We start from the raw sequence: 14,401 nt of genomic DNA, 5'->3' as shown, positions 1-14,401 counted from the left end.
TATTTGAAATACAGTAGTGTTCATCACACAAAGCACAACCATTTTCATTATTTCTTGGAGTAAATAAATGACAGTTCCACTTTTTCACTGATTTTTCCATGGTTTTATTATAAAAATCAACATTTCATTTGTTACAATTCAGCTTATTGTAATAATCAAAAGGGAGTTTATACAAGGTACCTTTATACAATTTATAATTAAAGCACTTATTTTACAAAAGGGGGTAAGTGGACAAGGGCTGACCAAATGTTGGCCATTATAATATAAATACATCCTTGCAAAGCACCATCGTACCAAAGTCGATGTACAAGAAACACCAGCTGACTTAAGACAATGACAAAGATTAAAGCTTAAGAAAAAGTTTAGACTCATAAGGGACAAACACCCGAAAGCAGCACCAGATCCTTCACTTGCAACGAGGCCAGTCCAATTCGGCCTCTCGTATCCTCTTTCTCTGGTCTTCCCTCACCAGACTCTGATGGAATCACTCTCCTTGCCTTACTTTCCTCTGAGTACTCTATTTGGGCACTGATATAGATACATATCCACACGGATCTATAGCTATACCACCCCTCAACTTTCCTATATGTAGTGGATAAACAAACAAAGCCTAAATGGACAGTTAAGCAAAAGCGTGTTCTCTATCTCTTTGGTGTTGACTTTGGGCAAACGCTAAGTGATGATGGAGAATTCAATGATGAGTGTATGTTGGGCCCATACTCTGCTTCTGAGTGCAATAAATCTGTAATTCTAAAAATTCCCTAGGAATAAAATAAAGAATGGTCTATAAATGCCTGTGAAACAATGATAAAGCTCACTTCCAATTGATGGCGAGGAAAGAGTAGGTAACTTGATTCTAAGTCACTAAGATAAGCCAGTGCACCCACCTTCCCTCTCCTCAGGTGTAAGCTGAATTCAATGAACTGTGCAGTCAGAGAAAGATCCTGAAAATAAGGATCCACAATGAGAACCACTTAAGTCACTAATGTGTAATTTTGAGGCCCAAAGTTCGTGACTTTAAAACCTGAGGATTTCAAAAGCCAAATCTTGACACTGTTATAAAGCAGTGCCATCCCAGATGTCCTAAAATCACACCTCTTCTCATGGCCTGCTTTAGGTCTGGGATAAGGAAACCCCAGGAAACTAAAAGGAATTCTGACATTTTATCTAATGCTTGATGATAAACGTGCTTAGGACTTAGTTAGAGCACACCCATAATTGTGCATGGCTTTCATTTGTGAACTCTTAAATATTGTCAATCAACTGATATCCACATTCCTTTCTACAGTCTAATTCTGAGTAAGAAATCAGTTTGTAATTCTTTCTGTAGTCACATGGGCTACACATTAGCACGGCACAGTTACTAAAAGCAGGGCATTTTCGGGGGCAAACAAAAGACGACTTTTGTTTCTGAAGCTTACAGGGAAGCAGGCTTACTTGCAGAAAGCCACCCTGATCACTAAGCACACTGAATGAACGGATGAGCAAGCACAGCTATGTACTGACAGTCACTCATGGGCCTTTACATGAGACAACAGACACTTCCCCAACTGTCACCTAAGGTAGAAGGCTAGTTTTACAACTTAGTGTGCACTGTCTAAAGCATTGTAAAATTTTTTAAAAAGAAGAAAAGTACCAGTAATATTCTACCCACCAACTCTAGCTTAAACCTTTTCTGTGACTGTGCCCATTTACCTGACCTACATGAGAACTACTTGGGCCTTGGTTAGGAGACTAGGGCCCCAGAGGAGTTGTGTTTGAGTCCTAGTTACAGAAGATTGCAGTGCAGAAAAGCTTGCTGCAGTGTACAAAATGTTCTATCAGTAAATAGGCATACTTTAAGATACAAGCTCAAAACAAATAGCCAAGAAACTATGGAATCTAATCAAATTTTATTCATGTTTCCTCTTAAATAATCTAGACATATCCTAATTTAAAACTTTCCCTTTTCCCCAATTTGTGTTCTCATAAGTTTATTTTTCCTTATTTTTTATGTTCAATAATTATGACATAGTTTACTTAAACTTAACTGTCCATGTAACTTGAGTATCATTATCTTTCTCAAATTTAACAACCATCTCACTAAAAAATACTCTCAGAAGTACTCACTACAACTCAGCTGCCCCAGAAAGAGGATACTGAGATTAACCTGAACTGCCTTCAAATCATTTCAACAAATTGGCACACAAATTTGTATTTTGCAAGAAGAGGCCCTTGCCATCGCAGCACAAGCACCTGGACTGAGATGAAACAAGGCAGCATCCTTCTTAGCTCACTATAGTGCAAGTCTCTACATGGGAAGCCCACCAGATAAAGATGCACATTAAAATGTAAACATAGAATTCTCAAATTCTAACTGCCACCCAGTCATTGCTGACCTTCCCATCTTCACTCAAGCGTCAAGTGCGCTGTGCGGCACAGAAGGGGAGTTCAAGGCCCATTCTGTCTTAGACGCCCGCCAAGCACTTCGTTTCAGTAACAGGAAGAGTTAATGTTTATCTGACTGAAATGCAAGACATGGATGGATTGCCATTTACTTATACACAAGATAAGTGCCCCTGATTCTGACTAAGCTGTCCCCAACATAAGCATTATCTTGAAAGATTTGGTTTTCTCTTTAAAAACGTACCTCTGTGTTTTTTAAAGTTAATTAAACTCTGCCAAAATTCTGGAATCATTTCTTTCTATTGTTTTCACTTAGGCTCTAAAATTCAGAGACGCCTCACATCAATATATAATTTAAAAATATATTCAATAAGTAATCAACAGCTGCTTAGGTAAAAGCACACTAGGTAAAAACAGTTCAACTGTAGCGAGGAGTGCTAGGCAGACATAAAAAGCAGGACACTAATGTCTGGACAGCGGGACAGCAGTGAGCTAAGGTCATCCCACAGGTCAGCCCTGACAGCGACAGAGGTAGCAGCTCAGGACCACCATGACGGCAGGTCAGGCATGTTTCAGAAGAGACTTCCATTAGTCTCCACCACTCAAGTTCCTGCAGTTGAGCAGTTCAGTGAGTCTTCTCATTTAACTCACACTGCTACATTTGTGAAATTATCTTAGTCCATAATGGGACAAGAGAGGACACAGAGAAACACAGGTGACTGTAAGAAGACTGTGGACCTTGTGAGAGCATTCACAGTGCCTGCCAAGAAGGTGCCTCCCACCACACTAACAGAGGTATGCGGGAGACGTCACTCTGAGGAAAGCTGATCCACAGAAAGTGAAAACATCACATACAGTTAATATAGGGAAACCTAATAACACAAACAAAACAAAACAAAACAAAACAAAAAAACCCTTCTTTTTAAATAGACTGTTTCTAACCAGAGCACATTTAAATGTTTTACTAAAAAACATACATTAACTGATTTCACACTGTGATATTGTATGCTGCAAGGATACAAAACTAATTTACAAGAATATAACATATTTGTGATTTTTTTAAGCATTGTCTATATGTGTTGTAAAAAGACACTTTAATGAGCATTAAACAATCATGGAAGACCAATAATATGGCTAACTTTTGATTATGCAAAAACAGCCTACAACTTAAAAGCTCAGTCAAATGATGATAGTAGATATATTGGAATCAATCCCTTGTTGAGTAAATTCCATTTAGTCAATTCCTCAGATTAAAAAGCTTGACTAAATCATGGCTCTTGGCAGAATGGCCTACAAGCTGCTGGGGAGGCAGCAAGGTGAAAGCAGCTAATGTTACCAAGAACTGGGGCAGCGGCATGGGCTCTCACCAGCTCCACAGCATCCTGCAGCAGACACCTCATCTCCTACAACAGCAACACTCAAAATGGATTGTACAAGCATCTATTTTTCTCAAGGAAACTGTTGGATTCCTAGAGAAAACAAAGCCCTTTGTCCAAAATTAGTACTATAATTTCTTTTCCTTCATGGTTTCTTAATTTGTTGACCTTAAAAAAATGTTAGTTAGTCTGAAGGCAATTTTGGCTGCTTCCAAGTTTGCCATTCTGAGATGGAATTACTTTCTCCTCTTTCTTTAGTTTTTGGTATCATTGAAACCCAGACACTCCCAGTCAGTGATGCCTCTGCTATCCCTGTTTCCTTTGTGCTCAGTCATTTCACTGGGTTTAAGGCATGCTTTGTGTATTTAGTTTGCAAAAATAAAACTTTTAGTACAAATTTATATTTTATACAAACTTTTATGGCACAAGCAGCAAATCTGCTCTTTTAAGAAAATATATAAATATCATTTTCTTCTGTACAAATATCTCCAGTACCCCACCCACTTTATAATGTTAACTGTACAGGGTCTGCCTCACTCTGCTTTATAGCTCCCTCCCCCCCTCCAGATCTCAACCAGATGTGTATTTACATTTCCCGGTGGAGGCAGTCAGAGGAGGAGGGCCCCTCCTCAGGAGGAGTCTGTGCAGGGGGAGGGTGGCGGTGGGTAGAGGTGATGCGAGTAGCTCCTCTCGGTATACGGAGAAGGAGGGCAGCTTTCATAGTTCTCCTCTGCTGACAAGTACTGGCTGCGGGGTGTGGGTGGTGGGGGCACAGGCTCTGAGTCATAGTTCAAGTCACTGGTGTAGCCCTTGGCTGTTGCCACTGAGGTCATTCTCCGGCTAGGAGCATAGTCACTGTCACAGACGTCAGTGCTGCAAGGTGTAGTGGGCGGTGCAAAGTGCCGGTAGCTGTAAGGCCTGTAGCTAGTATGTAAAGAAAATAAAGAGACACACAGTTAGTTTTACAGAAGAATATTCTGTATCAGAAATCAGAGAAAGAGATATAAAACCAGTTTGAAAGCTATGAGCTGCTGCAGTTCAAATCTGTATGAATGGGTAGTCCTTGCCTGGCATGTGCAGGGAGGCCATGGGTTTAATCCCTAGGACCACCACAATCGAAAAGCCGCTGCTTTTAATCGACACACATGAAGAAACAATGGCACACTGATGAAAACATGGATGGAGTTGAAGAGCAGAAAAGAACTCAATCGAGCCCCAAATGTGCTCTTCCCCCTTGAGGCAAACTAAAATGCATTTGCTGAACACAAGGCCCTGGGTTTGACCCCCAGCATTATATTCAAAAATAGAATAAAAACAAACCAACTCAAGAGTTTTACTATTGACACACTTTGCAAAACTGTTCTATTTTTCCTCAGGTGCTACCTCAGGGGCTAGGGACTGAACCCAGGGCCTTGCTCACACAAAATAAGTGGTCTACTGTTCAACTCCAGCTTTGCTGACCTGTTACACATCTCACACTCACAGATCTCAGCTGTTCCAGGAGCTTCAGAGCGTGTGGAGATGGGTCTTCTACAGCCTACTCTCACTCTACACTCTTTGGTCATTTCATAATTTGCCTGACAGGTAAGTTAATGATGTCTGAAGACCTTGCTTCTTTTAGAAGTAAACTACTACACAATTCAGGCTGAACTCCAGCCACATTCACCCTGTTGCTATTGTCGTGTGCAAAGGGAAACTATTCTAACTTGGAGTTGTGGAGTAGTTTGACTTCTGTGTGGTCAGGTATATAGCCCAACATGCAGTTTTAACTGAGTATCAAACTTTAACTTTGTGGTGCGGGAGAATTGTCTGTATTCTGTCAATCATATTTTAACAAAACGCTGATTGGCCAGGCAGGAATTATAGGCGGGTCAACCAGACAGGAAGTAGAGGCGGGGCAATGAGAATAGGAGAAGGCTAGAGAGGAGGAAGCTCCCTCTGCCACTCCTGCGCAGACCACCGAAGAGACAGAATGTAACCTGCCCAGCTGAGAAAGGTACTGAGTTCTGTGGCTAACATAGATAAGGATAATGGGGTAATAAAAGTTGTAAGAGCTAATAAGTAGCCTGACCTAATGGGCAAATCAGCTTTATAACTTATAGAGATCTCTGTGTGATTGATTTTCTCTGGGACTTGCCGGCTGTGGGGTACCGGGCGGGAACAGATACCCCAACAAGCCAGCCCTCATGCTACAACTTTGAATGCCCAGAGGGCCAGTCAACTGTCTACTTTGTTTATATACCTTTAAAATAATTTCTAGTTAATAAGTCTGTAACCTGGGTATCTAAGAGGAGCGACCTCACAAGAAGCACACTCATGGAAGTAAGAGCTGACCTAAACACTGGTTTGTCTGTGGATGACTTCCTACAACTTTATTCTGCGTATGGCCACGCTTCTCTTATTTCATACTTATCCTAAAGATCCATGCATTAACTGTCTCTAAAATACAGCGACTGCAAGAAAAGGGGCAAGAACAACTGACAGGCACCCATGCCTTCTGCTGTCACTCGGCCTTGCCCCACAGGCCCCACTGAGCAGGTTCCTGGGACTTCCACCGTCACTGCTAACACGACATCATCATAGCACTTCTGCTTTTTTGTTTCATCTTTTTGTCCAAACAGAAGCCAAAGCCTGGGGAGATTTTCTGGATTAAAACTAAAAGGCAAAAAACTTCTAGTCTCATAAAGAAAAAGAAGAAGGAAAAAAAAGAAAGTTGATCAACAAAATTCTGTTAAATCTCAGCTTAAGCAAAATCACGGCAATTGATAAAGAAGTTCAACAGATTTTAGCCTACTTTAGACATGTGAAATGATGTAAAGCAGTCATATACTTTGCCTAATGTCCTTCAAGCTGAATTAAGTAAGTTTTTTAAATGAAATTTTAGTTTCTGGTCTTGTTTTTCAATTTTCAGGCCTGTTTTTATTTTGGCATTTTAGAACAAAACTGTGGTATGAAAAGAAATCTTAGAATAATTCACAGAAACAACTATGTTGGAGGCAACCCTGTCTCAGTCTTTAAGTGATTTTTGTAGGCAGTTTCTATTCTTTTCCATCACTGCAAAGTCCTCCCAGGCCAAACTGACTGAAAGGAAACACCATCCAAATGGTAAGGGCACTGAGGACCAAGGGCAGTTTCAGACAGAACACAGATGAAGAGCGAGGCGCACATGACAATAACAGACCTCCTCAACACACTCGTAGTTAGCAGAGGTCACTTCCTGCTACTACTTACAAACATGCTTCATTCACTTTAGTGAGACTTGTAGTAAGAAGGGTTGCTTGTTGGTTCCCGGCTGCCCAGCTGGCTTAGACCCGAAATAATCACACAGAAACTATATTATTTAAAACACTGTTTGGCCCATTAGCTCTAGCTTTTTATTGGCTAACTCTTACATCTTAATTTAACCCATCTCCATTAATCTGTATATTGCCGCGCGGCTGTGGTTTACCGGCTAAAGTTTTGGCATGTCTGATTCTGGCAGCTCCATGGCTTCTCTCTGACTCTGCCTTCTTCCTCCCAGAATTTAGTTTAGTTTCCCCTGCCTACCTAAGTTCTGCCCTGCTATAGGTCCAAAGCAGTTTATTTATTCATTAACCAATAAAAGCAACACATAGACAGAAAAGACCTCCCACACTAGAGATTTGTTTATTTCATGCAACTACATGGAAAATCTTTTATTCCAGGTTACAGTAGGCCAACCCGCTTCTGATTTCTTTCAATTATCTGTGTTCCACACTCTTGCTACCTGCGAGTTCTCACAACTCTGACCTATCTTGCCCAGTCCCTAACTGCATTACTCTAAAAGCCAGCTGTGTAACTCTCTTTTAAATATAAAATAAAAAAGAAAGGATTTGGGGGTGGACAATGTCAAGTCTTGCCAAGACAAGAATCCTAATCTTTCTTTGATAATTATGGTCTGTTCATTTGAGGATTAGTATGTTCACAAATGAAATATGGAAAAGAAGGCGTGCCTTACCTGTAGGACCTATGTGTGGAGGGACTGTTGGAAGAATAACCAAATTCCATGGTATAATGAGATCGCTCTGTAGCAGGCGATGGTGGTGGGTTCAAAATCTAAAAGGGAAACAATTAAAATATTAAGTTAACAATAACTTTACAGAGATATAGATGTAAAAAATCTTTATCTTCTACCTTTTCATCTTTCTGTCTATTCTTTTCCATTACACTATCAGCATATTCTTCTTTTCAAAACAACTACCTAAATAGCACTTCAAGACTGTGGCTCCCATTTCCTAGGTCACAAGTTCTTTATCCCAAACAAGAGGTAAGGGAAAAAAAACAAAAAACAAAAAACCTGTCACCCCCCCATCACTGGCTTGTTTGGCACTGACAGGCTCTAATTTTTTTTAAACACAATGTTTCCATGTCTGTAGAAAAATTATTAATTTAAGTGGGATTTTAATGTGTTTCTCTTAAATTTTATTTTTATACATGTAGGTACAAGAGCATGCATGCATGCAACTGAAGGCGAAAGGGAACCATAAATGTCCTTCTCAGGAACACTGCTCACCTCCTTTAAGGCTCTCATTAGTCTGGCGTGCACTAACTAGTCTAGATGGGCTGGCCAGTGCACTCCAGGGATCCTCCTGTCCCCACTTCTGCAATTCTGGGATTATAAACCAGGCCCAGCTTTTTATCTTGGTGCTGGGGATGGAATGCAGGTTCTCTTGCCTGCGAGACAAGCATTTTACAGACTAAACTACCTCCTCACCTACATGTTTCTTTTAGTGGGTTACAAATGAAAAGTCCAAAGTCTGTTTGGTACCTTAGTGGTTTAATTTTTATTTGAATTGTGAAATTATTATAATGTTTTCAACTATGCTTATTATTACAGAGTAAACTTAAAAGATTTAAGCACAGGGCAGTGGTGGTGAATTCTCACTGACTCCTATGTACTTAAACCCTACATTAACAACTATTTTCACATTACCATCACTGAGTACCCACATTTATATGAATTAATTTAACACGCTATGTATTTTAACAGTGAAAGACAAACAAAGCAAAAGCAGACTGCTTACTGCAGGGAAGTAAGTGCCTTTGGTGCTTGAAGAACTACTTGACGATGCTCCAGTGACGTGTGCTCGGTCGTAGGGAGGCCCACTGCTCCCCCCCATGATACTGAGGGAACTGATCATTGATTTTCCTCGAGACATTCCTGAAGGAGATGAAAATGAAAGCTGAGTAAAATCTACAAAGATATAGGAAGTAACTAATCAATATTGAAGTTACAAGCAGTCCAACTAAAATGATTTATGCCCTCTTTTCCTAATAATATCTGTAAAGAGTTCATGAGAAGGGAAACGAATGTTGAAGTGAAAGCTCCATTCAGAGCTGGCTTCGGGTTAAGGCCAAGCCGCTCCCACCTGGCCCTGTCAGAGGAAACAGAGCCCTGCAGAGTGAGAGTTTGTCCCAGAAGACTTAAGGAAAGGACTGAGGATGAAGACTGTGAACCAGGGCAGATTAAACCAACAGATGAGCTCCAAAGAAAGCAAAGCCTTCTAAAGACAGAAGCTGATGCACAAAAGACACTCAAAACTACTAATGTTAAAGAGAAGGTTCTACTTGTTCCAAGTAAATTTCCATTTCCACTTACTGGAAATAGGGATGGCAACAGGGGAGCACCATCATTCACCAGCTGAAAGATTACAGCTGTTTACTTGAGAGTTACAACCACAGTAAATTCCTATTTTCAGAGGTCAGACATCTCCTCCATACTCATTAAAAGGCAAGATTTTTTTCATCAAAGGTACCACAAAACACTGGGAAAAGATTTACTACCCAACAGACTCAGTGTTTTAACCAACCTCACACCACTGTCACCATATTAGGTCAGGAGAAGGCAGAGGGGAGTATGTTCCTTCCCTTTCAATCAGCTATTTCCAAAATCCTTGTTTGTGGAAAGCAAACTGATCTGTCTTTGGATTCCTTTATTCCTAGAGTCAACAGCCTCAGGTCCCCAGTGGTGAAATTAAATTGTAGGTATTCACCAAAGCATTGGTTGACTTGCTTTCAATATAGTGTAGTCCCACAATGCAGTCAGAGGCCTGAAGCTGGCAAAGTTATACCTAAGTCTTTCTGTATAGAGAGACAGTGTAAAAATTAAAAAAAAAATTCACTCTCACAAGTTCTTAAACCCAAAGTTATCTAGTTTTTAATCCTAGGCATGTCTTTTTTCCACAATAGAAATTCAGTAATTTTTTTAGAGCTTAAACTGGACAAAACCAGATTCTCACAAACTAGTCTTCACTTACCTGGAAGAGATCCTGACAGAGAGCTTGGGTGAGGAACATAACCAAGGGGCACAGAAGCTGGGCCATGAACCACATAGTCATTAGTCATAGTCTCCCCATCTCCCTTCATACGAGGACACAGCATCCTTTGGCAGATAAAGTATATGGTTCCAGATACAAATATGGTGACAATTACTCCAATAACTGAACCGACTGTGTTGGTGGCCTGTGGTGCTGGCTCTTCTGTTGGATCTAAAATGAAAAATACTAGTTATCTAATGGAAAAACAAATATACATTCAAAATAGCAATAAAAGAATGCAAAAATAAAAATATGTTGATAGATCAAACTATATACAGTTGACATAAATATATATATATATATCACACCACATAAAAATACGAATTAAATAGCATCATTTAATTTAAACAAATTTAAAGAAGCTGCTGTTAAATGACGACAACAGGCCAAGAAGTGTCTCACTGCAAACTTCAGGCCTGAAGAGACAGGCCTGGAGAAGTCACCAAAATGTTCTCTGTGGAGTGGTGGGAAAGCCAAAAGCAGCCGGAACTAGTGCCACTGAGGTCTAGTGAAGGTGCCTGTAAACCGCAGACGAGTCATGCACTTAGATCCAATCTCCACTGTCCTCAGGGCCCTGGCTGCCTGAGAGCATACACACAGGTCTCTAACTTGACTACAAGAGGACTCAGCAAGGCCAGAGAACTGGAGAAGGATCCTGCCCAGCACACCTACCTTCCTGGATTCCTGGCTACTTGAGTCTTTAAGAATCAGAAGGCATGAAAAGAGTAAGAAGCGCCCACTTTATTATTCAGAAGGGAGAATTCTTGCATTCTGACTAGTTAACCCATAGATAATCTCATAATGAAGACCCTTTAAAACACTTTCTGCTTTCTGTCAAACCTCCCACCTGTGTAGCTAAACTTACCAATGACAGCACTAAGTTGCCTATTGTGGCCGTCAGTCCCACACTTAGCCTGTGGGATCTAAAGCACATGCTCTCTTTAGTCCTTGCCAGCTACCATAACTTCTGTATTCTCTTCTATGCCTTGATATTCCTCCCCAGTGCCAAACTTCAGGAAAGACTAACCCTTCCTTGGCATTTCTGCCCCACACTGCTGGTCTCTGGGACATACTGCTGATGGCAGGCTTCCTCCCTCACCACTGCAGGGAAATGGCCCACAGAGGCTAAGAGCTCTCCGATTTGCCATATTCAAGAGACTCTTCATCTCACAGACCTCTCTGCATGGTCAACAGACTGGGCTCCTGCTTTCTTTTAAACAGTTTCTGCTCACTATGGAAGACACCACTCTCCTAATTTTACTATTTGTTTATTTTTTTTTTTTTTTGATATGGGGTATCACCTAGTCCAGGTTGATTGGAGATTGGCTTCAATCCCACTATGTAGCTGAAGTGTTGACCCTCCCCTGACTCCCTAGTGCTGGGGTCGTGTTACAGCCATGCTCCGCTCTACTTACTAGCTCTGATTATTCCTGCTGTTATTCGTGCGTGCCTCCCTGATTTATTACTACTTACTTGCTTCCTCCTCTACTCTCAGGAGATTTCATCCATTATCATAGCTTTAATTGCGGGAGAATTGTCTGTATTCTGTCAATCATGTTTTAAATAAACGCTGATTGGCCAGGCAGGAGGTGTAGGTGGGAAAACCAGACAGGAAGTGGAAATGATGCAAGGCGAGCAGGAGAATTCTGGGGAGGAAGAAGATGATTCCACACACTCCTGCCCAGATCACCGAAGCAGCAGGATGTGAGCTGCCCCGCTGAAAAAGGTACCGAGCCACATGGCTAACATAGATCAGAAAAATGGGTTAATCAAGATGTGAGAGTTAGCCAGTAAGAAGCCTGACCTAACGGGCCAATCAGCTTTATAACTTATAGAGATCTTGTGTGTGATTCTTCTCTGGGGCTAAACAGCTGGGGGGCCGGGCAGGATGGAAAACACAAACAAGTGGCCCAGTCCTCTCATGTTACATTAATTACCATCAATAATCTAAAGAGTGACAAATACCTTCCTGAGCCATACACCTACTCAACCAATTTCCTAACAGTATTAATGGGACAGCCCATCATTACCTTTAATGTAAGATATCCCAAACTGAGCTCACTGTTATCACCACCTATCCCAGATCCAGAGGTAAAGAGATAATAACTGGTAGACCAATTAAGAACAATAAAAACTGGCATGGCCTTGGCAAGCTGTAAAGTGTATGCCTGTGAAAGCCATTTAAATTTAAAACAGAGACAGCAAGCAGCACCGCATTAACCAAGCATTACTCCTACACCACAAATGTTATGGTACTTCAGTGTTTAGTTCCTGCTGCAAATCCTGGTTAATGACCCCAGTCACACTGTGAGGTACCTGTGGGTCAACTCAAAATTGCCAACTGTATCTAAGTGGTTGCCAACCCTTCTGTCTCTGCAATAATGGAAACCCAGCCTTCCTTTTCCAGCCTTTCTGCTTCTCCTGATCTAGATCATCTTCAGTCAGAACCACAAAAGCCTCCTGAGCATTTTCAATTACAGACTGCAAACCATTAGAAGATGGAGGAAACAATTTAGTGGGTTATAACCAGCATTTAAAATAAAGGAAACAGAAAAATCAAGATGTAGTGTACTTCATGTGCATAAAAGCCACTGCAGGACACCTGTTTCTCTACACATGCATCTCACCTTTATACTTCTTTTGATGTGGTCAAAAAAAAAATGCAAACAGCCTAATAGATGCTCTGCCTACAATCCTATTACCTCTTTACTATTACATATTTTACAAGCCTTGGCTTTCATGTTCCCACCTTAGCCTGTTCTTAGAAATATCAGTGATTTTGAACTGTGAGTGGAATATCACCTTCATGATCTATGCTACTATTCTCTCTTGGTGACACACCCAAGACACAGCCAAGGCAGCGATCCCATTTACCCAGTTCCAGAAGGCTGACTGGTTTCACACCTTCCTGGCACTAAACAGAACATAGCATCTCTACTTATCTGCAGAAACCACGCTTTCATTCATCAACATCGATCTCAAATATCGTTTTTCTAAGAAGCTTTCTTCATGTACTCCATTTTCATTCCTAAATAGGTGGTTGCCTCCTCCTTTGTGCTAGTGCTTATGTGACTCTGTTACAGCTCGGCATTAGTGGGGGGGGGCTAGCTCAGAGGGAGGCAAGGAAGAAGAGAGGCAGGCAAGCAGTCAGAGGCAATGAGGGAGAAAGGATGGCAAGAAAGGAGGAAGAAGAAAGCATTTAAATTCTAGAGCCTGAAAAACTGGTAGAAACACTTCAAGAAAACATCTAAACACAAACTAATGTTCGGAATGAAGTTTGGATTAGCAATTAATTTCCATGTATCTAAATTACCTGAGAATTCTGTGACTTTAGCTGTGGCAGAGCAATGTTTTGTTGTTGTTGTTGTTGTTGTTGTTTTCCTGGTGTTTTACTATCTCTGTGCACAAAGAAACTACTGTCCTTAAACAATTATTAAAAGCAAAACAGAAAATATCTTTGGCACAAATAACTAGCATAAGTGTTCCACATATGGAAATCTAGATTTTAAGTAAAATACAAAAGGGGGGGTAATGTAGTATTTTGTTCGTGTTTGCCTGAAGACTGAGTTGCCTGAAGATCTAGAGGCCAGGCAGTGGTGGCACACGTTTGATCTCAGGACTCAGTGAGGTGGAGTGATGTGGGTGAAGAGAGGAATGTAATGCAGAAGGAGACAGGAGTTCAGGGCAGTCTGAGGCGGCATCTGGAGATGCATTCTGAGGACTCGCAGAGACAGAAGTGCTCCTGCAGTCTGAGCACTGATGGAGGTAAAAGGTCTCTCTAGTGGTGGCTGCACTGCTTCGCTCATCTCTCAGCTTTCACCCCAATAGCTGACTCCAAGGTTTTATTATTAAGAACAGTTAGAATTTGTGCTACAAGGTATCCTTCAAATTCTCCCTTGAGAACAATTTGCAAGCTTCCTTCCTACTTACAGCAGTCCAGTTCATCGGATTTGTCACTGCAGTCCACGCTGTGGTCGCATTTCTTGTGCTTTCCGACACACTGGCCATTGGCACAGCGGAACTGATCAATTAAACAAAGCACTAGAAAAAGAACAGAGTTTTATTTTTAGCACAGTGTGAAGAAAAATTCTATCAAGAGTCAAATGCTTTCTAAATCTACTCTAAAAACATATCAGGCTTAGACACAGAATGTATCCGGTAGCTCTCCACGTACCCGAGTCAGTTCTTAAGAAAATCTGTTGTATAAACGAGCAAGCCTGGGGCTGGTGAGATGGCCCGTGGTTAAAGAGCACTGGCAGCTATGGAGGCTCGTAACCATCTATAATTCTAACTCCAAGGGATCTG

General features: G+C 41.1%; 1 protein-coding gene across 1 annotated transcript in view; it reads right to left on the bottom strand.

The window, feature by feature from the left end:
* Positions 1-80: 80 nt before the first annotated feature.
* Positions 81-14,401, bottom strand: part of Lrp6 (LDL receptor related protein 6) — a 120,582-nt gene continuing 106,261 nt past the window's right edge. The window contains exons 19-23 of the mRNA XM_085687252.2: positions 14,027-14,137; positions 10,037-10,267; positions 8,804-8,940; positions 7,738-7,835; positions 81-4,685 (exon numbers count right to left, since the gene is read on the bottom strand). Of these exons, the coding sequence (XP_085543378.1) occupies positions 4,391-4,685; positions 7,738-7,835; positions 8,804-8,940; positions 10,037-10,267; positions 14,027-14,137 (872 nt within the window). The 3' untranslated portion in view covers positions 81-4,390. The remainder of the gene's footprint in view (positions 4,686-7,737; positions 7,836-8,803; positions 8,941-10,036; positions 10,268-14,026; positions 14,138-14,401) is intronic.

The sequence above is a fragment of the Myodes glareolus genome, chromosome 3 (assembly GCF_982192425.1).
Source record: "Myodes glareolus chromosome 3, mMyoGla1.1, whole genome shotgun sequence".
Classification (NCBI taxonomy): domain Eukaryota; kingdom Metazoa; phylum Chordata; class Mammalia; order Rodentia; family Cricetidae; genus Myodes; species Myodes glareolus.
This window is presented reverse-complemented; position numbering and strand designations above follow the sequence as displayed.